At 37.6% G+C, this 24,578-nt stretch overlaps 1 protein-coding gene and 1 non-coding gene across 15 annotated transcripts in view; one reads left to right on the top strand and one right to left on the bottom strand.

Annotated features, from left to right (window-relative positions):
• Positions 1–24,578, top strand: part of SLC35A3 (solute carrier family 35 member A3) — a 59,553-nt gene that overhangs the window by 8,606 nt on the left and 26,369 nt on the right. For 11 of the 14 annotated variants that reach the window (XR_012417295.1, XR_012417294.1, XR_010588557.2 and 8 more), the window contains 2 exons: positions 12,318–12,522; positions 17,992–18,146. Coding sequence is in view for 8 of the 14 variants with exons in the window: in XM_065549084.2 (XP_065405156.1) it covers positions 12,318–12,522; positions 17,992–18,146 (360 nt within the window). In the remaining 6 variants the exon portion in view is untranslated. The remainder of the gene's footprint in view (positions 1–12,317; positions 12,523–17,991; positions 18,147–24,578) is intronic. The other 3 variants (XM_074000821.1, XM_074000829.1, XM_074000825.1) reach the window with 1 other exon arrangement.
• On the bottom strand, positions 19,373–19,475 carry LOC123570833 (U6 spliceosomal RNA). The gene has a single exon (XR_006695047.1). It is a non-coding gene; the product is annotated as a U6 spliceosomal RNA (small nuclear RNA).

Here is a 24,578-nt window from a genome sequence, read left to right as displayed (position 1 = left end):
GAGAAAAAATGAAAAGTTGTTTAACTTAGAATGTGATAGGAGCCTGTAAGTTATAAAGAGTTGGTTAAATATTATTGAGCAAGATTTTGCTTTTTTTAAGCACTTAAGAGGGAACTAATTTAGGGGAGGCTATTGTTTCTTTCATAAAAATTGAGTTTATTATATCTGTAGTGTAAATTACTTTCTACTCATTTCTTTCACTTATATAAAAAATGTTTTTGAATCTTCCACAAGATTATTATGGATTTCAAGTACAAGTATAGATTTCTTCTTGAGTACTGTATCTACTTCTGAGATAGTTAGAAAAGAATATGTACAAATACCAGTGTCAAAAGTCAACTGTGATGAATTTTGTCATTATTTAGCTTGTAATAATAGGTTATAGTTTTTTTTTTGTTGTTGTTTGTTTGTTTGTTTGTTTGAGACAGAGTCTTGCTCTGTCCCCCAGGCTGGAGTGCAGTGGCTGGATCTCAGCTCACTGCAAGCTCCGCCTACCGGGTTCACTCCATTCTCCGGTCTCAGCCTCCGGAGTAGCTGGGACTACAGGCGCCCGCCATCTCGCCCGGCTAGTTTTTTGTATTTTTTAGTAGAAACGGGTTTTCACCGGGTTAGCCAGGATGGTCTCGATCTCCTGACCTCGTGATTCGCCCGTCTCGGCCTCCCAAAGTGCTGGGATTACAGGCTTGAGCCACTGCGCCCGGCCTTTTTTTTCTTTTTTGAGATGGAGTCTCACTCTGTCGCCCAGGCTGGAGTGCAGTGGCGCGATCTCGGCTCACTGCAAGCTCCGCCTCCCGGGTTCATGCCATTCTCCTGCCTCAGACTCCTGAGTAGCTGGGACTACAGGCGCCCGCCACCGCGCCCGGCTAATTTTTTGTATTTTTAGTAGAGACGGGGTTTCACCGTGGTCTCGATCTCCTGACCTTGTGATCCGCCCGCCTCGGCCTCCCAAAGTGTTGGGATTACAGGCGTGAGCCACCGCGCCCAGCTAGGTTATAGTTTTAAAGTTTCGGCATCATGGAAGATAATGGACAAAAAATTTCAACTGAGCTCAGCATTTCTGTATGTATTTACTTTTTTCTGTTGATTTACTTGGAAAAACCTTAAATGTTTGTTTTTTACCCTAATACTTGTCTCTGACCAGTGTATAATGTGACATATTTGCATAGCACTTTGTAACTTGTGTGTTTTCATATATACTCTCTTATGTCATTAACCTCTAGTAGACTGATATTGTTACTAAGGGAGTATAGTGTAAAATGTAGAGTAAAATGTAAATAGAGCTTACTCTAAAAATCATAACTTAGGAATTTAGCCCTTGTTTTTATAATAGAAGGAAAATTGACTTATAGAATATCTAAGATACTAGGTAGTCTAAAATGTATATGAATTTTATTTTATTATTTATTTATTTATTTATTTATTTTTGAGACAGAGTCTTGCTGTGTTGCCCAGGCTGGAGTGTAGCGGTGGGATTTTGGCTCACTGCAACCTCTGCCTCCCGGGTTCAAGAAATTCTTGTGGCCTCAACCTCCTGAGTAGCTGGGATTACAGGTGTGTGCCACCATGCCTGGCTAATTTTTGTATTTTTAGTAGAGACGGGTTTTTGCCATGTTGACCAGGCTTGGCTCGAACTCCTGGCCTCAAGTGATCTGCTCACCTCAGCCTCCCAAAGTGCTGGGATTACAGACATGAGCCACTACACCCAGCCTGTATATGAATTTTAGTACTGTTTTATTTTTATTTATTTATTTATTTTTTTGAGACGGAGTCTCGCTCTGTCACCCAGGCTGGAGTGCAGTGGCCGGATCTCAGCTCACTGCAAGCTCCGCCTCCCAGGTTCACGCCATTCTCCTGCCTCAGCCTCCCGAGTAGCTGGGACTACAGGCGCCTGCCACCTCGCCCGGCTAAGTTTTTGTATTTTTAGTAGAGACGGGGTTTCACTGTGTTAGCCAGGATGGTCTCGATCTCCTGACCTCGTGATCCGCCCGTCTCGGCCTTCCAAAGTGCTGGGATTACAGGCTTGAGCCACCGTGCCCGGCCTTTTAGTACTGTTTTAAAACATTGACTAAACATTTAGTTTTTTAGGACTTTTAGTGGCTGGAGACATATCAGCAAAATACAGATACTGTCTCAGAATGGTAAGCTTTATACACAGACTGAAAAAGTATACAGACTATACATTGGTGAGCCACTGGAAGTAAGTCTGTAGTAATACTGATTTTAGGATTTACCTACAAGGATGTATTCTTGCCTCCCTCCCTCCCTCCCTCCTCCCTCTTCCCTCCTCCTCCCTTCCTTCCTTCCTTCCTTCCTTCCTTCCTTCCTTCCTTCCTTCCTTCCTTCCTTCCTTCCTTCCTTCCGTCCGTCCGTCCGTCCGTCCGTCCGTCCGTCCGTCCGTCCGTCTCGCTGTGTTGCCTAGGCTGGAGTGCAGTGGCACAATCTCAGCTCACTGCAACCTCCGCCCCTTGGGTTCAAGCAATTCTCGTGCTTCAACCTCCTGAGTAGCTGGGATTACAGGTGCACACCACTGCACCCAGCTAATTTTTTGTATTTTTAGTAGAGACAGGGTTTCACCATGTTGCCCAGGCTGGTCTTGAACTCCTGAGCTCAGGCAATCCACCCGCCTCAGCCTCCCAAAGTGCTGGGATTACAGGTGTGAGCCACCACACCTGGCCTGTATTCTATTTTTGAAAAGATGAATATAAATTATTAGTATATGGTGTTTTGAATATTTTAGAACTCGGTATAGATCTGTAATGCAATTAATGAAGATATAAATAATGTATCAGTATCTCATTAATTTGGGGATGGCGTGGGTAGTAAGTGTGCATTAATGAAGCATATACATTATGTAATGTATGTTTCAAAATATTTAGACTTGTAGAGTAACTCATAATTGGCTGATAAAACTTTGTAAAGCAAGGATCTTTGGGAGGTGCTTTAATAAAAATGAAGGTAACTGGCATATCACATATATTTAAACTATAGATTTTAGTGTGTTTGAAAATCTTCTCTTAAGAGTATAAAATAATTACTGAAAATATCTTTGAACATGAAATAAGCTAATATTTTTTATAAAATGCAAAAGTAAATTCTAACCAAGCCATCATCCAAACTCATTAAATCCAAATGAATGGAGTTTAGATTAATGAAATTTTCTTGTATATTTCCCCCCAAGAGGTGAGAAGAGATTTAAAAATAATAAAACTCAACTTTATAAATATCAAACATCCAAAAATTTAGAGGAGAATTAGTGATTAGAAAGCAAGTTCAAGATCTATTATTAATTAGGGTGACAAACAAAACTCTGAAATATTTTTTGTGCACAGGACTGTAAAGGATTTATAGAAGTACTAGCAATGTGATTGCTGTATCAAATCAGTGTGATTGTAATGTCTACACTCATACACAAAGATTATAATTATGTATCATAATAATTATGTAAGTTGATTATTATACGTTATATTTTACTATATAGATATACTCAAAGTTTACAATTTACAAACTTATGTGGAACTTTTAAGAGAAAAAGTTTAAATTAGATTAATAGAATCGTGTGTGTGTGTGTGTGTGTGTGTGTGTGTGTGTGTGTGTGTGTGTGTTTCAGAACTGGAGGGGAGTGGGATGAAGAGAAGTTGGAAAATGGCTACAAAAATACCGTTGGGGGCCAGGCGCGGTGGCTCATGCCTGTAATCCCGCCACTTTGGGAGGCCGAGGCGGGCGGATCACGAGGTCAGGAGATTGATATCAACCTGACCAACATGGTGAAACCCCGTCTCTACTAAAAATACAAAAAATTAGCCAGGCGTGGTGGCGGGTGCCTGTAATCCCAGCTACTCAGAAGGCGGAGGCAGGAGAATCTCTTGTTTTTCTAATGTTATCTTCTAGAATTTTTACGGTTTCAGGTCTTAGATTTAAGTCCTTGATCCACCTTGAGTTGATTTTTGTATAAGGTGAGAGAGGAGGATCCAGTTTCATTTTTCTACATGTGGCTTGCCAGTTATCCCAGCACCATTCGTTGAATAGGGTGTCCTTTCCCCACTCTATGTTTTTGTTTGCTTTGTTGAAGATCAGTTGGCTGTAAGTATTTGGCTTTATTTCTGGGTTCTCTATTCTGTTCCATTAGTCTATGTGCCTATTTTTGTAACAGTACCATGCTGTTTTAGTGACTATGGCCTTATAGTATAATTTGAAGTCAGGTAATGTGATACCTGACTTCACAGATTTGTTCTTTTTGCTTAGTCTTGCTTTGGCTATGCAGGTTCTTTTTTGGTTCCATATGAATTTTAGGATTGTTTTCTAGTTCTGTGAAGAATGATGCTGGCATTTTGATGGGAATTGCATTTAATTTGTAGATTGCTTTTGGCAGTATGGTCATTTTCACAATATTGATTCTACCCATCCATGAGTGTGGGATGTATTTCCATTTATATGTGTCATGTATGATTTCTTTCAGCAGTGTTTTGTAGTTTTCCTTGTAGAGGTCTTTCACCTCCTGGGTTAGGTATATTCCTAAGTATTTTATTTTATTGGTTTGCAGCTATTATAAAAGGGATTGAGTTGTTTATCTGATTCTCTGCTTGGTCACTGTTGGTGTATAGCAGAGCTACAGATTTGTATACATTACTTTTGTATCCTGAAACTTTGCTGAATTCATTTATCAGTTTTTTGGATGAGTCTTTAGGATTTTCTAAGTATATAATCATATTATCAGCAAACAGCCACAGTTTGACTTCCTTTTTATCAATTTGGATGCCTGATTATTTTCATTTTGAGTTTATTCTACTATTAGGCAGAATAGTAAGTTAAATTTTCATTCTTTATAGGTAATCTGTTGCAAATGATCATTTGTTTGCATATATTCTACTTTTCTTTTTTTTTTTTTTGAGACAAAGTCTCACTCTGTCACTCAGGCTGGAGTGCAGTGGTGCCACCATGGTTCACTGCAGCCTCGACTTCCCGGGCTCAAGTGATCCTCCAACTTCAGCCTCCTGAGTAGCTGGGACTACAGGCATGCACCACCATGCCCAGATAATTTTTGTATTTTTTTAAGAGAGACACGGTTTTGCCACGTTGCATAGGCTAGCCTCTAACTCCTGGGCTCAAGTGATCCGCCTACCCCGGCACCTGGCCATATTCTACTTTTCAACTTTTAAAAACATACATTATAATAAATAGCATTAATAATAACTGTATTATTATGGTGAATGTTTATATTGATGTTTGGAAATGGAAATGCAAAATTTTCAAAGTGTATCCTGGGTTAGAAGCTGACCTTTAAATTTTATTTTAGTTTTTTTTTTTTATTTTTTGAGACAGGGCCTCTCTTTGTTACTCAGGCTGGAGTGCAGTGGTACATGATCTTGGCTCACTGCAGCTTTGACTTCCCGAACTCAAGGGATCCTTACTCCTCAGACCTCAATAGCTGGGACCACATGCACAGGCCACCACGCCCAGCTAATTTTTGTATTTTTTGTAGAGACAAGTTTTCACCATTTTGACCAGACTGATTTCTAACTCTGGAGTCAAGTGATCTGCACACCTGGGCCTCCCAAAGTGCTGGGTTTACAAGCCTGAGCCACCACACCTGGTCTCAATTTTCAACTTGAAAAGAAGTTAGAGCATTGCTGTTATAATAGGGACATTATGGTCTTGTTTGCACAGAATAAACAAAACACTTCCTTGAACAGATATGAAATCATTGTTTGACATTTTCCGGGAGAATTAGATGCCTCTGCCGAATGTAAGTTGCTGGAAATTTATTCTCTTCCATATAGAGGTAAAGGCACCAGAATGTCCTGGAATTTTACAATAGCATGTAGTGGGAGCCAGAGAGCCTGATAAAAGCTATCTGGTGTCTCCAGTTACTAGTAGTGACCTTGAATAAATCATCTACTTCTTTATTCACTATTTTCTTCATTTTAAAGTGAAGAAATTGTGTTAGATTATTTCTAAAACATATGACACCTCTAAAATGCTATAATTTTATATCACATTGGACAAAATTGAGATAGATGATTAAGAAGTCTATGTATTCTTTCCTCTAAGCTTGATCCTTTCTTTGTAACAGAGATATATTATTTGATTTTTGTCTCTGAAAGTGAAATTAAATGCTTAAGATCATTTTTTCCAATAATTATAATCTATATATATTTAATGGTGAATATACATATTTTAACATTAAAAATTTTATTCTTATATTCATGGTGCTGCATTGTTCGTGTTTGGAGCATATTCAGTTGAGGGTAGAAATTGCTGAATTTAGTAAGCTAGACTTAATGCTTTTAGGAATAGATCTCTGTAACTATGGTACTTAGCCTAATGTAGGTATGAAATAATGACTGTTGAATCTGTTTGAATATATTATATATATTATAATAATTAGGAGTTAAGGATCATATCTATACAACCATACCTAAACCATGGTAGCTTGGCTGTAGCAACCTGGTAGCTTGATAGCTTGGGTTGTGAGAACTCTAAAGAGATACACTATAAACAGGGTTCACATTTGAAAAAATTTAGGTAGAAGTTGGACTCATGGAAAAGATAGAGGTGGGGTGAAGAATAGACTAACAGAATGTCCTTAGAATTAATCCAAAGAAATCTGATTTAGAGCCAAAGTTGTGAAGAAAGCCTGGTGAGGAATGCTATTATTTGGTATATCCTCAATCTTTAATTTTTTAAAATCAACTTTATTGAGTTGTAATTTACATACAGTAAATGTACCCATTGAATAAAATGAACCACTGTACTTGTGAATTGTAGATTAAAAAAAAAAAATCTACAATTCAGTGAATTCTGATAAATTCAACCTCATAACCACCACACAGTATTTCTACCACTACCAAAAATTCTTTGCTGTCTCTTTGCAGTCAACCCTCAACCCCAGCCCCTGTCTATAGGTAACCATAAATTTGCATCTGTCAGTGTAGTTTAATTTTGTCTTTTCTAGAATTTTATATAAATGGAAAGATAAAGTATGCAGTATACTGTTTTGTTTAAATTTTTTGGCTTAGTATGTTTTTTACTTTTTGGGGGTGCTTTAGTGTGGCAGTATTTTATTCCTTTTTATAGCTGAGCATTATTCCATTGTATGGATATACCACATAGGATCATTTATTCAAATATCGATGGGCATTTGGAGTATTTAATTTCTGATGTTACAAATAAAGCTCCTGTAAATATTCATGTACAAATATTGTTGTGAACATGCATTTGCAAATTTCTTGGGTACATCTAAGAGTGGAATTGCCAGGTCATATGAAAAGATTATGTTATTGTTTTCTTCCTTCTCTTCCTTCCCTTGCTTTTGTCCCTCCTCTCCTCTCCTCTCCTCTTCCCTTCCCTCTCCTACCCCCTTCTCCCTTTCCCTCCTCTCCCCTCCTTCCCTTTCTTCCCTTCCTTTCCTACCTTCCCTTTCTTACCTCTCTTTCTGCTCTTGGTTTCCTCTCCCCTCTGCTTCCCCTCCTCTCCCCTCCCCTTCTGTCCTCTCTCCTATCCTCTTTTTGTTTTTATTTGAGAGGGTCTTGCTCTGTTGCTCAGGCTAGAATACAGCAGTTCAATCGTAGCTCACTATAACCTCAAATCTCCTGGGCTCAAACCATCCTCCTGCCTCAGCCTCCTGAGTAGATGGGACTACATGCATGTAGCACCAAACCCAGCTAATTTTTTAATTTTTTTGTAGAGATGGGGTCTCAATATGTTGCCCAGGCTGGTCTCAAACTCTGGCCTTAAGTGATCCTCCAGCCTCAGCCTCCCAAAGTGCTGTTTTCTTTTAATAAGGAATTAATAAACTTTTTCAAAGTGGTTGTACCATTTTACAGTTTTCACTAGCAATGTTGAGGGCTGTTTGCTCTAAATCCCCTTTAATTCTTAGTTGTATCAGTTTTTAAAATTTAGCCAGTCTAATAGGTACATAGTGGTATCTCATTGTGGTCTGAATTTGTATTTCTCTAATGACTGTGATGTTGAACACCTTTTCCTATGCCTATTAGTCACTCATTTGTCTTTATTGATAAAATATCTTTCTTTTCTTTTTTTTTTTTTTTTTGAGATGGAGTGTTACTCTTGTTGCTCACACTGGAGTACAATGGCACAATCTTGGCTCCCTGCAGCTGCCATCTCCCGGGTTCAAGCGATTCTCCTGCCTCAGCCTCCTGAGTAGTTGGGATTACAGGCACCCGCGAGCATGCCCAGCTAATTTTTGTATTTTTAGTAGAGATGGGATTTCATCATGTTGGCCAGGCTATTCTTGAACTCCTGACCTCAGGTGATCCACCCACCTTGGCCTCCCAAAGTCCTGGGATTACAGGCGTGAGCCACCGCACCCGGCTGGTAAAATATCTTTTTGCCTATTTTTAAATTGGATTGTCAGTCTTTGATTTATTGTATTATTAAAGTTCTGTATATATTCTGGATATATTGTCAGATCCATGTATTGAGAATATTTTCTCCCATAATGTAGTTTGCCTTTCATGTTATTTTATAGTATCTTTGGAAGAGCAGTCTTTGATTTATTATTGTTTTATTTTATTGAGGCAGAGTCTTGCTCTGTCACCCAGGCTGTAGTGTGGTGGCATGAACATGGCTCACTGCAGCCCTGACCTTCTGGGCTCAATTGATCCTCCTGCCTCAGCTTCTTGCATGCTGGGACCACAGGTGCATGCCACCATGCCTAGCTAATTTTTTGTAGAACTGGGGTTTCACTTTGTTGTCCAGGCTGGTCTTGAACTTCTGGGCACAAGTGATGCTTCTGCCTCAGCCTCTCAAAGTGCTGGGATCACAGGTGTAAGCCACTGCACCTGGCCCATTTTTTAATTTTAATGTGTCCAATTTATCAATTTTTTTCATTTATGGTTTGTGCTTTTTGTATCCTAAGAACTCTTGGCCTATCTCTACATGATTACAGTTTTTTTCCTATGCTTTCTTATTGAATATTTATAGTTTCAGCTTTTGTAATGGCTATATGATCCATTTCTAGTTAATATTTGGTATGAGAAAGTTAGGGGTAGAAAGCTATTTTTAAAAAAATGCATATATCTGGTGGGGCACAGTGGCTCACGCCTGTAATCCCAGCACTTTGGGAGACTGAGGCAGGCAGATCATGAGGTCAGGAGATCAAGAGACCATCCTGGCCAACATGGTGAAACCCCGTCTCTACTAAAAATACAAAAATTAGCTGGGCATGGTGGTGTGTGCTTGTAATCCCAGCTACTTGGGAGGCTGAGACAAGAGATTTGCCTGAACCAGGGAGTCAGAGGTTTCAGTGACCTGAGTTCGTACCACTGCACTCCGGCCTGATGATAGAGCGAGACTCTGTCTCAAAAATAAATAAATAAATAAAAATAAATAAATAAAAATACATATATCTCATTATTCCAGTCCAGAACTATTTGTTGAAAAGACTGTTCCTTATTTTTGTACCATTGTCAAATATTGTTTGACAATATTTATGTGTGGTTTAATAGACTGAATATTTGTGCTCTTCCCTCTGTCCCCTGCCTCCCCAAATTCACATGTTGAAATCCTAACTCTCAGTATGATGGTGTTAAGAAGTAGGGCCTATGGGAGGTAATTAGGTCATGAAAGTGGAGCCCTCATGAATGAGATTAGTGCCTTTATAAAAAGAGACCGCCGAGAACTCTCTATTTTCTGCCATGTGAGGATACAATGAGAAGACAGACATCTGTGAACCCAGAAGAGAGGCCTCACTAGAACCCAGTGATGCCAGCACTCTGATCTTGGACTTCCAGCCTGCAGAACTGTGAGAAATAAATTGCTGTGTTTATAAGCCACCCAGTCTATGATACTTCGTTATAGCAGCCTAAGCTCATGAGACATATGGATCTAAATCTGGACTATATTCTGTTCCATTGATCTATGCTTCTGTCTTCATGCCAATACCAGATTTTGTTTTTTTGTTTTGAGACGGTGTCTCGCTCTTTTGCCCAGGCAGGAGTGCAGTGGCGCAGTCTCAGCTCACTGCAACCTCCGCCTCCTGGGTTCAATCAATTCTCCTGCCGCAGCTTCCCGAGTAGCTGGGATTACAGGCGCCTGCCACCATGCCCGGCTGATTTTTTGTATTTTTAGTAGAGACGAGCTTTCATTATGTTGGCCAGGCTGGTCTCGAACTCCTGACCTCGTGATCTGCCTGCCTTGGCCTCCCAAAGTGCTGGGATTACAGGCGTGAGCCACCACGCCCAGCCACCAGTTTTGATTACTATAGTTTTATAGTAAGTCTGGAAGTTTGGTAGCTTAAGGCTTTCAATTTTGTTTTTCTTTTTCAAAATTGTTTTGGTAGTCTAGGTCCTTTGTATTTCCATATGATTTTAAAATAAGCTTGCTTGGTTTTTGTTTGTTTGTTTACCAAAAAAGTCTACAGAGATTTTGTTCAGAATTGAATTGAATCTTCAGTTAAATCTATGACAAAGGATGTGATCTTCACTAGGAAAGCAGTCAGGTATTACACACTCTGCATTGTCCTTCCTTGAATTCAAGTAAGATCTGGTAGATTTCTTTTTTTTTTTCTGAGATGGAGTCTTGCTCTGCCGCCAGGCTGGAGTGCAGTGGCGTGATCTCGGCTCATTGCAACCTCCACCTCCCAAGTTCAAGCTATTCTCCTGCCTCAGCCTCCCGAGCAACTGGGACTACAGTTACAGCTGCATGCCACTATGCCTAGCTAATTTTTGTATTTTTAGTAGACACGAGATTTCACCATGTTGGCCAGGATTGTCTTGATCTCTTGACCTCATGATCCGCCTGCCTCAGCCTCCCAAAGTGCTGGGATTACAGGTGTGAGCCACTGCACTCGGCCAGGTAGATCATTTTTATGTCTACCACGGTAATGGTGGTTGATAGTATTCAGATTTTCTGTATTCTTACTGGGTTTTCTTTTTTGTTGTTATTTTATTAATTACTGAGAAAAGTAGGGTAAAAATCTTTAATTATGACTGCATTTACCTGTTTTCCCCTTTAGTTATGTTAGTTTTTGTGTTATGTATTTTGAAGGTATGTTATTAGGCACATATATATTTAAAATGATTATATTTTTCTAATGTATTGACCCTTTTATCATGATGAAATGTCCTTCTTTGATTCCAAAAATAAATCTTATGTAACCCATTTTGGCTGATATTAATAAAGTTTCTTTAATTTTTTTAGTTATTTTTTTCTTGATGTGTCTTTTTTTGTCCTTTTGCTTTTTAACCTATATATGTCTTAATATTAAAAGTGAGTTTCCAGGAGTAATACTGAATTGCTTTAGGGAAAATATAGGGATTTTGAATTAGTATCATTGGGGGAAGCTGGGTGAAGGGTACATGTGAACTCCTGTACTATTTTTTAAACTATATGAGTCTAAAATTATTTTAAGTCTTCATAGTTGCTTGTTGTTGCATTTTTAAGATAGCTTGCTTGAAATTATTTTCTGACCATTGCAACAACTGTGTCATCTCCGCATTGTTGTCTGTTGGTTGTCCTTACTCATGCAAGCTGAGACCTTTTTTCTTTGTTGGTATAATAAATATACTTACTTTGGATTGTTTCCTGAACTTTTTGCATATTATATTGTGAAACTCTTTCCTATTTAAATCTTCTATGTTAATGGACAGCCACTGAGGAGGGAGGAAAAGTACTGCTTCCTTGCAAACATTTGCCTTCTATAGGGCAGCAATGGTCAGCAGGGCTCTGTCCCACAGTTTCTGTGGCTGTAACCCCTAGTGGGAGGGGGAAGGGCCACCACCTCTGCTCTCAATGGTTCAAGATGAGGATGGTCAGTTAAGTTCTTTCTTGCTGATTACACAGTAACCAGTTGAAAAGATTTTGTTCTGAAAGACTCTTGCCTTCTCAGGCCTTTGGTTAGAGAAAGTATGTTTTTCTTGGGACTTTTGTTGTTGTTGTTGTTCATGCCTTTGAGCAGTTTCAGGTTGTGGGCTGCTGAAGCACCCAAAGTAGGTTACATCTGTAGCAAAAAAAATCTCTAGAGAATTCACTGCTGAGTCATCCCTCAAGATCTGATGTCTCTGGCCAATTTACCTTATTTTCTTCACCTTTCAGAGTCAGTAGTTGCTTTTTGTTTCCAATTCAAGGCTTTTGATTGTAATTAGCAGAAAGAATAAGGTGGAGTGTGCTTATTCCATCTTGTCTGGGACAAGAAGTCTCTTGGTTTGTTTTTTTTTCTTTTTTTTATTTATTCCTTTTGGTGGCAGGTGGAGGAGAGACCTGCAGGCCCTCTCCCTTCTCCCTCTTGGTGTTTTTTAATACACTAGTTTTCATATGTTGTTATCTTATTTATTTGCCCTGTTTTTTTTGTTTTTCAGGTAAATGAAGATAAAACAATGTCCGCCAACCTAAAATACCTTTCCCTGGGAATTTTGGTCTTTCAGACTACCAGTTTGGTTCTAACAATGCGTTATTCTAGAACTTTAAAAGAAGAAGGACCTCGTTATCTATCTTCAACAGCAGTGGTTGTTGCTGAACTTTTGAAGATAATGGCCTGCATTTTATTAGTCTACAAAGACAGCAGTAGGTATCTAGGTTTTTTGTTTTTAATCAATGCAGTTTATTTAGTTTACATATATATATTGGGAACTACACATTTGCACTCTTGCATTGTGGAATGGCCTAGTATGAAGAACATTTCAATATTTTAAAATTTTTCTTAAGACATTTTAAGTCTAGTAATAAAACCATTTTATTTTAATCTATATCATAATTCATATCTTCTGGTTAATTCTATAAATATAAAATAGTTTTTTGCATTTATAATAATTTGAGAGTAAGAGTAAGTTTTATAAATCTGTTACTGTTAGAACTTTAGAAGAATCATAATTTTTTTACTAATGTAAACAACTATTTTATTTGCTTTATTGATTAGTCCAGCAGTGACTAAGTTTATGTAGTTTTTAAAAACAGTTCTATTGAGATAATTCATGAGCCATGTAATTTATGTGTTTAAAGTATATTATTTAATGGTTTTTTGGTATATTTCAATTCTGATTTTTTATACCTGTGGTAAAGTATATACATATAACATAAAATTTGCCATCTTAACTATTTGTAGTGTACACTTCATTGTCATTACTTTTACAATGTTGTGCAACAATGACCACTATCCATTTCTAAAATGTTTTTAGCACTTTAAACAAAAACTTTGTAACTGTTAAGTAATAATCCCCATTCTCCTTTACTCACAGCCCTTAGTAACCTCTGATTCACTTTCTGGCTCTATGAATTTGCCTATTTTAAGTGTTTCATGTAAGTAGAATCATACATTTGTCCTTTTAGGTCTGGCACTTAGCAAAATGTTTTCAAGATTTATTCATGTTTTAACATGTATCAGAAATGTATTCCTTTTTATGGCTGAATAACATTCTATTGTATGGACATAGCACATTTTGTTTATTCATCCATGTGTTGATGGACACTTAGGTTGTTTCCACCTTTTGGCTATTGTGAATAATACTGAAAAAAACTGAGTAATGCTTCGGTAGATATACAAGGATCTGTTTGAGTCCCTGTTTCCATTCCTTTGGGTATGCATTTAGGAGTGGAATTGCTGGGTCATATGGTAATTCTATGTTTAACTTTTTAAGGAATCATCAAACTGTTTTTCACAGCAACTGGACCATTTTACATCTCCACCAGCAAAGTACAAGGGTTCCTGTTTCTTCACATCTTCACCAGCACTTAATATTTTGTTGTTGTTTTTTTAAATAGCCATTCTAATAGTTGTAAAGTATTACCTCACTGTGGTTTTGACTTGTGTTTCTCTAATAACTAATGATGATGAATTTTTATGTGTTTTTTTTTTTGGCTTTTTGTGTCCATCCTTCCTCCCTCCCTCCCTCCCTCCCTCCCTCCCTCCCTCCCTTCCTCCCTCCCTTCCTTTCTTTCTTTTTGACTGAGTCTCACTATGTCGCCTAGGCTGGAGTACAATGGCACGATCTTGGCTCACTGTAACCTCCACCTCCCAGGTTCAAGTGATTCTCATGCCTCAGCCTCCCGAGTAGCTATGATTACAGGGGCGTGCTACCAAACCTTGCTACTTTTTGTATTTTTAGTAGAGACAGGATTTCACCAGGTTGGCCAGGCTGGTCTTGAGCTCCTGACCTCAGGTGATCCGCCTACCTCGGCCTCCCATAGTGCTGGGATTATAGGCATGAGCCACCACACCTGGTCCTTTTTGTGTATTTTCTTTCAAACTACATCTGACATGACTTGTTAAAAGATTGAATATGTGAAAGTCAGAAGAAAGGAGGGATCCAGTTTGAGGAATAATTGCTAGGTTTTTAGATTAAACTATTGGGTGAATGGGTGCTGCAATTAATGATATATAGAAATAGGTTTGGGGGAAAATTAAAGCTGCTTTTTGCATCATATTAAGTTTCAGACAGCTATAAGCATTCCCATTGAGATGTCAAATAGTAGAATCTATGCATATGGAACTCAAGAATTTGTCAGTTTACCTTTTGCTTTGAAGCCAAGGATTGAATGAGATCACCTAGTGTATACTAGAAGAAGAGAAGGCCAAAGACTGAGCTCTGTTGCATTCCCACTATTTAGAGGTCAGATTCCACAGGAGGAATCAGCAAATGAAGATTGAAGGAAAATAAAAAGATAAATGGAAACGTAATAGCCAAGCTGAGATAGTAGTGTTTTTGCTGCTAAGGTATAGATGAGCAGAAGTATTCACTGCATTTAACATTGTGGAGCCAAAGATATCTTTGACACAAACAGTTGCATTGTAGAAAGACGTGGTGAAAATGTGGTAAAACCAACTTTCAGTGAACCAAAGCATCTATAGACACACCATACAGAAAAATAGATTCCAGGTGAATTAAAGATTGACATTTAAAAAGCAAAACTTTATGACCTTACTATTGTGAATGATTTCAAACAACATATAAAAGGTACAAATAAGACATAAAAGAAAACATAGATAATTTAGGGTATATTAAATTGAAAAACATCTGTAAATCAAATCAAGTAAGAAGACAAGTCACAAATTCAGAGAAGATATTTATATCACTTGTAACCACCAATAATTAATATCCAGAATTACAATTACTCAGACAACTCAATCACAGTTAATAGAAACTTAATAGAAAAGGGGGCAAAGGATACATACAGGTAATTCACAGAAGAAGAAACCTGCATGGCAGATACATATATAAAAAGATGCTCAACTTCACTAGCAATCAAGGAAATCAGATTAAAACCACAGGACACAATTTCACTGCCCTCAAATTGGCAAAAATAGAAAGTCTTAATACCAGGAATTGGTGATTATTTAAAAATTGAATTTAAAAAATTAAAAAATAATCAGGTTCGGTGCACACCTATAGTCCCAGTTACTTGGGAGGCTGAGGCAGGAGGGTTGCTTAAGTTTGGGAGTTGGGATCTAGCCTGGGTAACATAGCAAGACCCCCATCTCAAAAAATAAAATAACATAAAATTAAGGTAATATTTTAGTTTTCTGGTAAAACTAAGAAGAAAACCTTTTGGTAACTTTTATCTTAGTTAAGAATTGTTCAATTATTATTTTGGGGTGAGGAGAGGGTGAGTACCACGTAGTAATTTTAAAGTTTTTTTTTATTTCAAAAAACTTTTCATAATTAAACTATTCCTATTTTATATTGAGAGAAAAATTTGTCTAAAGTGTCATTATTGGTAAATAATTCTAGGGTTCCTTAGAATTTCTCATTTTTTTGAGGAGTTTATGTATGTATCTCTAAAAGATCTTTGGCCATTTTTCATGACTGATACCATAAAATTGGCCAGTTCAAAGTTCATTTTCAATCCCTTTCTCCCTTTCTTGGCTCTAATGTGGAGGAAATAAAGGAAAGGACTTCCTGGCTTCCTTGCAGCTATGGATAGTTATGCAACACAATTCTGTTCAATGAGAACCAAGAAGATACCTGCTAAGCTGCTGTTTCCTCTCCTTTTTTTTTTGCTGCCTGAAACAAGAACTAGAGATGCAGCAGTACTTTGATGACTTTGTTGCAATAATCATGTATACAACAGATGAAAAGCATGAAGATTAAAAAGCCAAAATATATACAGTTATATATGTTTTATATATAGTTTTTTATATATACACACATATATTTATGTGTGTGTGTATATATATATATGGATCTTAGAATAGTGCTTAGCTGATATTATCACATACCAGGAACATTTTGGTTTCCAAAAATTGGACATATATTAAGATCTTTTATATATATATATACACACACACACACACACACATATATATATATATATATATATAAATATAAACCATCCAGGAATTTTTTTATCAAGGTTATATCACAGAAATTTTTAAAGCCTGTTATTCTACTCTAATGCAGTTATTTTGTTTTTCTGCTATGCCTTTTTTGTAAGTGTACCTCTCTTGGACATAATTTTAATAATTTGCCATATGAAGAGACACAGGCTTAATTTGTAGCAGCCTTGTATTAACAAGAAAGAGATAATCCTGCTCTCTCTTTGATAATCCACCTGAACCTAGAATATTCATTTCAGCCTGTTTATCGCCAGAATGAGCTGCAGTGGTTAGAGGATTTCCAACGCAGATACTGGAAGGTCTTTAAAAGATAATGCTGTATGAGAGATTCATGGAACCAAGAAAGAGTTGGTTCCTCATAACTCCGAAATCCTCTGGCCCCAGCTTTCTCTTTTTTTCCTCTCCTGGTTGATGGCACCTAGACCTGTTAGTGGCACCACGTTGAATTTTCTTCAGTCTCAATGTCGCAGTCAGGGTGGGAGAAGTGGCAGAACAAGCCTTCTTCCAGACCACTGGTTGGCAGCCTGTGCTAGAGCTCATCTGGTTTGTTTTCAAGCCAGTGACAGTCACTTTTTTTTTTTTTTTTTTTGAGATGGGGATCTTGTTCTTTTGCTCAGGCTGAAGTGCAGTTATGCAATCATAGCTTGCTGCTACTTCAAATTCCTGGGCTCAATTGATCCTCCTGCCTCAGCCTCCTGGATAGCTGGGACTACAGGTGCATGCCACAACACCCAGCTAATTAAAAACTTTTTTTATTTTTTATTTTTTTTATTTTAAGAGACAGGTTCTCATTATGTTGATCAAGCTGGTCTTGAACTCCTGGCCTCAAGCAATCCTGTCACTTTGACCTCCCAGGACGCTGGCTAATTACAGACATGAGCCACTGTGCCCAGCCTGACTGACAGTCACTTTTAGGAGTGGGTTCATTTGCTTCCAGGATCCACCTTCCCACTTTTCTTAGAGTCCTTTGTCCACCCCAGGGACTTTTCCCCTCCTTTCATAGCTAGACACTGTGGCACTCTTTGCAACTTGCTTGGTGCAGGGTTGCCACAAACTTTCAATTTGGAAGAAAATGCAATATTTGAAAAGGGTAATAAAATGAAGCATAATTAAACGAGGTATGCTTACAGAGAGTACACCTGGGTCCCTGAGTCTCTATAAAAGCTTTGGATCTGGACTCATCCTATGTGAGACAAATCCCTATGGGTTGAACTAGTGTTAGTTGGGTTTTCTGTTGTTTGCAACCAAACCCGATCCCTAACTGATTTACCTTCTTTTTATGAATAAAATCTTCACAATTACTTACTTCACAATGAATGGCTGGTGATAAACAAAATGCACAAAATACAAGTTTTTATAACATTGCTATAATAAACTAAGAATGCTTGGTTGACAAATTAAAACTTTGAGCTTTTGGCTGTCAGAAATAAGTGTTTGTATGTGTTTGTATATTATATATATGTAGATATATATAAGATAAATTTGATTATATATCAGAATAAAAGAATATGAGGTTTCTTAATACATTATAATATTTAACATTTAAAAAATCAGCATCATAAAGATATATTTTAGTCCTAAAAGAATCTTGACATGTAGCTCAATTTTCTTTTTCTATAGGTGAGAAAATTGAGATCTTGAGAGCAGATATGTAACTTATTCAGAGTTACTTAATTACTGATTTTTCTCATATTATTTTCTAGAATGTAGTCTAAGAGCACTGAATCGAGTACTACATGATGAAATTCTTAATAAACCTATGGAAACACTTAAACTTGCTATTCCATCAGGGATCTATACTCTTCAGAATAATTTACTGTATGTGGCACTATCAAATCTAGATGCAGCTACTTATCAGGTACTTAAAATACATTTCTTTCTTTTTTAAAAAAACTTTTTTTCTTATACATAATAATTGTATATATTTATGGGGTACATGTGATATTTTGATACATGCATCCAACGTGTAATGATCAAATCAGGGTATTTAGGATATTCATCTCCGCAAACATTTGTCATTTCTTTGTGTTGGGAACATTTCAGATCTTCTCTTCTAGTTATTTTGAAATTTTGAGTAAATTATTGTTAACCGTAGTCACCTTCCTATGCTAACACTAGAACTTATTCCTTCTATCTAACTCAATTTTTGTACCCATTAACCAATCTCTCTTTATTCCTCCCCCTGCCCTTGTATCTTTCCCATCCTCTGGTAGCTATCATTCTACTCTCTACCTCCATGAGACCCTCCCATTTTTTTTTTCCTTTTTTTCCTTTTTTTTTAGCTTCCACATGTGAGTGAAAATATATTTGTCTTTCTGTGCCTGGGTTGTTTCACTTAACATAATGACCTCCAGTTGCATCCTTGTTGTTGCAAATGACAGGATCTCATTCTTGTTATATCTGAATAGTATTTCTTTATGCATTTATCCATTGATGGACACTTAGGGTGAGTTCATGTCTTAGCTATTGTGAACAATGCTGCAATAAATATAGGACTAGAAGTATCCCTTTGATATATTGATTTCCTTTCCTTTGGATAAATACCCAGTAGTGGGATTGCTGGATTGTCTGGTAGTTCTATTTTAAGTTTTTTGAGAATGCTTTGTGCTGTTTTCCATAGAGGCTGTACTAATTTACATTCTCAGCAGCAGTGTACAAGAGCTCCTTTTTCTCCACATACTCACCAGCACTGGTTATTTTTTGTCTTTTTGATAATAGTTATTCTAACAAGGGGTAGGATGCTATGTCACTGTGGTCTTGATTTGCATTTCCCTGATGACTAGTGATGTTGAGCATTTTTTCATATACCTGTTGGCTACTTGTATGTCTTCTTTTGAGAAATGATTATTGAGGTCCTTTGCTCACTTTTTAATGGGATTATTTGTTCTTATGCTCTGGAGTTCTTTATATATTATGGATATTAGTTTCTTGTCAGATGATTAGTGCAAATATTTTCTCCCATTCTACAGATTGTCTCTGTATTGTTTTCTTTGCTTTGCAGAAGTTTTTTAGTTTAATATAGTTCCATTATTCTATTTTTGTTTTCATTGCCTGTGCTTTTTTTCTTATGTATTGTATATTTTTAAAAATATGGAACACTTCATGAATTTGTTTGTCATCCTTATGCAGGGGCCATGTTAATCTTCTCTGTATGATTCCAATTTTAGTATATGTGCTGCTGAAGCAAGCTCTGCCTGTGTTTTTGAAATAACAGCCATAAAATCTGCCTTGACCAATGTCCTGAAACATTTCTCCTCTGTTTCTTCTAGTAGTCATTTTATAGTTTTCAGTCTTATGTTTAAGTCTTTAATTCATTTTAAGTTTTTTTTTTTTAATATGGTGAGAGATGGGATCCAGTGTTCTTTTTCTTCATATTCATATCCAATTTTCTCAGCGTCATTTATTGAAGAGGATGTCCTTTTTCTATTGTATGCTCCTGGCACCTTCATCAAAAATCAGTTGGCTGTAAACTTGTAAATGTATTTCGGGATTCTCTATTTTGTTCCATTGGTCTTTGTACCTGTTATTAAACAAATTCCATAGTCTTGTATACTATAGCCTTGTAGTATATTTTGAAGTCATAGTGTGATGCCTCTAGCTTTGTTCTTTTTGCTCAGGGTTGCTTTGGCTATTATTCAGGGTCTTTGTGGTTCCATGTGAATTTTAGGATTGGTTTTTTCTGTTTCTTTGAAGAGTGTCATTGGTATTTTTATGGGGATTGTCCTGAATCCATAGATCGTTTTTGGTAATACAGTGATTTTAACAATATTCTTTTAATCCACAAGCATGGGATATCTTCCCATTTGTGTCCTCTTCCATTTCTTTCATCTGTGTTTTGTAGTTTTTCTTGTAGAGATCTTTTACTTCTTTGGTTAAATTTATTCCTAGAATTTTTTTTTTTTTTTTGTAGCTATTGGAAATAAGATTGCTTTCTTTATTTCTTTTTCAGTTAGCTTGTTATTGGTTTATAGAAATGCTACTGATTTTCGTATGTTGATTTTGTATCCTGCAACAACTGAATTTGTTTATCAGCTCTTTAAGAGTTTTTTAATGGAATCTTTAGGGTCCTTTGTATATAAGATCATGTCATTTGCAAAGAGGGACAATTTGACTTCCTCTTTTCCAGTTTGGATGCCTTTTCTCTCTTTTGCCCTATTTTGTTCCAGTTTTTAAAGGAAAGCCTTCCAGCTTTTCCCCATTCAGTATGATATTAGTTGTGTGTTTGTCATATATGGCCTTTATTATGTTGAGATATGTTCCTAGGAATATGTTAAATTTTATCAAATGCTTTTTCTGCATCTAGTGAGATGATCATAAGGTTTTTATTCTTTATTCTGTTGATATGATGTATTACATTTATTGATTTTGCATATATGTTAAACCATCTTTGCATCCTTGGGATAAATCCTACTTAATTGTGGTAAACAATCTTTTTTATGTGCTCTTGGAATCGATTTGCTAGTATTAATATATAGTTCAGGATTTTTGGGTTCTGTATTGTTCTATTCAGGAATATTTAACTGTAGTTTTCTTTTTTGTTGCGTGCTTGTCTGGTTGTGGTATCAGGGTAATGCTGGCCTCACAGGATGAGTTAGGAAGAATTCCCTTCATTTGATTTTTTTGGAATACTTTGAGGAGAATTGGTGTTAGTTCTTCTTTATAAGGTCAGTAGAATTCAGAAGTGGAGTTGTCCAGTCCTGGACTTTCCTTTTCTGGGAGGCTTTTTAAGTGCTGATTGAATCTTGTTACTTGTTATTGGTCTGTTTAGGTTTTTAATTTCTTCTTTGTTCAATCTTGGTAGGTTGTATCAGTCTCGGAATCGATCCATGTCTTGTAGATTTTTCAGTTTGCTAGTATGTAGTTGTTCATAATAGTCTCTAATGATCATTTGTATTTCTGTGGTATCGTCTGTACTGTCTCCTTTTTTGTTTATAATTTTATTTAGGTCTTCCCTCTTTTTTTCTTGGTTAGTTTGTAGTTTATTGATTTTACTTATTTTTTCACGAAACCAATTTTTCTTTTATTTCATCCTTCGTATTTTTTAGTCTCTATTTCATTTAGTTCTGCCTGATCTTTTGTTGTTGTTGTTTGTTTGAGACAGTCTCACTTTGTTGCCCACACTGGAGTGCCATGGCGCAGTCTTAGCTTACTGCAGCCTCAACCTCCTGGGCTCAAGAAATCCTCCCACCTCAGCCTCCTGAATAGCTGAGAATATAGGTGTGTGCTACCATGCCTGGTTAATTTTTTTTTTTTTTTTGGTAGAGACAGGGTCTTATTATGTTGCCCAGGTTGGTCTTGAACTTCTGGCCTCAAGTGATCCGCCTGGCCTCCCAAGGTGCTGGGATTATAGCTATGAGCCACCGTGCCTGGCCTGCCCATCTTTATTCTTTCTTTCCTTCTTTTAGTTTTGGGTTTGGTTTATTCTTGCTTTTCTAGCTTCTCGAGGTACATTAGGTTGTTTATGTGAATCTTTCTAATTTGTTGACATAGGCATTTATTGCTGTAAACTTCCCTTTTGTCACTGCTTTTACTGTATCTCATAGGTTTTGGTATGTTGTGTTCCAATTTATATTTGTTTTTAAGAAATTTTTCTAGACTGGGCACAGTGGCTCATGCCTGTAATCCCAGCACATCAGGAGGCCAAGGCGAGTGGATCACCTGAGGTCAGGAGTTTGAGACCAGCCTGGCCAACATGGTAAAACGCTGTCTCTACTAAAAATACAAAAATTAGCCAGGCATGGTGGCGGGTACCTGTAATCCCAGCTACTCAGGAGGCTGAGGTAGGAGAATTGCTTGAACCCAGGAGGTGGAGCTTGCCATGAGCTGAGATCATGCCATTGCACTCAACGGCGTGGGCAACAAGATTGAAACTTCATCTGAAAAAAAAAAAAGAAAAGGAAAAAAAGAAAATTTTCTGTTTTGATCTGAAAAGATACTTGATATGACTTCAACTTTAAAAAATTTGTTGAGACTTGTGGCCTAATATATATTCTATTCTGGAGAATGCTGCATGTGCTGATGAGAAGCATGTGCATTCTGCAACTGTTAGATGAAGTGTTTTGTGAATATCTGGGAGTTCCGTTAGGTATAAAGTGTAGTTTAAATGCTCTAACATTTTTGTTGTTGATTTTCTTTCTAGATGATGTCTGTGCAATACTGAGAGTGGGGTTGTGAAGTCCCCAGTTGTTACTGTATTGGAGTCTATCTCTCTCTTTAGAGCTACCAATATTTGCTTAATATATCTAGGTGCTGCAGTGTTGGGTGTATATATATTTAGAATTGCTCTACAGTCTTGTTGAATTGATCCCTTTATCATTATATAATTACCTCTTTGTCTGTTTCTACCGTTTTTGACCTAAAGTCTATTTTACATAGGTATAGCTATTTCTGCTCATTTTTTGTTTCTGTTTGCAGGGAATATCTCTCTACCCCTTTATTTTCAGTTTATGTTTGTCTTTACAGGTGAACTGCATTTCTTGTAGGTAGTGTGTAGTTAACTTACGGTTTTTTAAGTCCATTTTGCCAGTCCATATCTTTTATGTGGGAAATTTATTTACATTCACAGTTATTATTGATACATGGAAATTATTCCTGTCATTTTGTCAGTTGTTTTCTGGTTGGTTTTCTGTAGTGTTAATGTTTGACTCCTTTCTCTTTGTCATTTGTGTATCTGGTTTTCCAGTGAGTTTTATACTTTCATGTGTTTTTATCATGGTAGATACTGACCTTGAAGTGCAGGACTCCTGTAAGCACTTTCTTTGTTTATTTTTGAGACAAGATCTGGCTCTATCACCCAAGCTAGAGTGCAGGGGCACAGTCTCGGCTCACTGCAACTTCTGCTTCCCAGGCTAAAGCCATCTTCCCTCAGCCTCCCAAGTAGCTGGGATTACCGGTACACACCACCATGCCCGGCTAACTTCCGTATTTTTTTAGAGACGAGGTTTTGTCATGTTTCCCAGTCTGGTCTCAAACTTCTGAGCTTAAGAGATCTGCCTGCGTCGGCCTCCCGAAGTGTTGGGATTACAGGCACCTGGTCTAGGCATTTCTTTTTCTTTTTTCTTTTCTTTTTTCTTTTTTTTTTTTGAGACAGAGTCTCGCTCTGTCGCCCAGGCTGGAGTGCAGTGACACGATCTTGGCTCACTGCAAGCTCCTCCTCCAGGTTCACCCCATTCTTCTGCCTCAGCCTCGGGAGTAGCTGGGACTACAGGCGCCCGCCACCACGCCCGGCTAATTATTTGTATTTTTAGTAGAGACGGGTTTCACCGTGTTAGCCAGGATGGTCTCGATCTCCTGACCTGGTGATCCTCCCACCTTGGCCTCTCAAAGTGCTGGGATTACAGGCATGAGCCACAGCACCTGGCCAGCATTTCTTATATGGCTGGTTTAGTGGTGATTAATTTCCTCAGTTTTTCCTTATCTAGGAAAGACTTTATCTTTCATTTTATTTTTTAAAATTTATTTACCTGTTTTTTAATTTTAAAAAATTTATTTATATTTATTTTTTATTTTCTAAAAGAGAGATGTCTTGCTGTGCTTCCCAGGCTGGAATGCAGTGGCTGTTCACAGGCACAATTATGGTGCACTGCAGTATCAAACTCCTGGGCTCAACTTGTCCTCCTGCCTCATCCTTCCAGGTAGCTAGACCTCAGTCACACTCTACCATGCCTGGCTTTGCATCCTTTTTTTTTTTTTTTTTTTGATGTTCGGTTGCCCAGGCTGGAGTGCAGTGGTATGATCTCGGCTCACTACAACCTCTGCCTCCCAGGTTCAAGCAATTCTCCTGCCTCAGCCTCCTGAGTAACTGAGATTACAGGTGCACACCACCATGCCCTGCTAATTTTTGTATTTTTAGTAGAGACCGGGTTTCATGATGTTGGCCAGACTGGTCTTGAACTCCTGACCTCAAGTGATCCACCCACCTCGGCCCCCAGAGTGCTGGGATTACAGGCGTGAGCCACTGTGCCCAACTGGTTTTCAGTTTTTTCATTGTCAGTTTAGTATTCAGTTTTCTTGGTCTTCTAACTTATTTACCACTCATCCAAATGATTTCTAGCTTTCAAAATTTTATGTTTTGTCTCTTCTCTTATTCTCCTTGTCTTTGTTGGTTTCCATTTAAAACAAAAGCCTTTAAAAATTCACCTTTTGGTCAGGTGCAGTGGCTTTCGCCTGTAATCCTAGCACTTTGGGAGGCAGAGGTGGGTGTATCACTTCAGCTCAGGAGTTCAGGACCAGTCTGGGCCCAGCTTGCATTCATTTTTTTAACAATAGTTTCACTGTGTATGGTATTTTT

This window comes from Macaca fascicularis, chromosome 1, assembly GCF_037993035.2.
Source record: "Macaca fascicularis isolate 582-1 chromosome 1, T2T-MFA8v1.1".
In the NCBI taxonomy this organism is placed as follows: Eukaryota; Metazoa; Chordata; class Mammalia; order Primates; family Cercopithecidae; genus Macaca; species Macaca fascicularis.
Note: the sequence above shows the minus strand (reverse complement) of the source record. Positions and strands in the feature narration are given on the sequence as shown.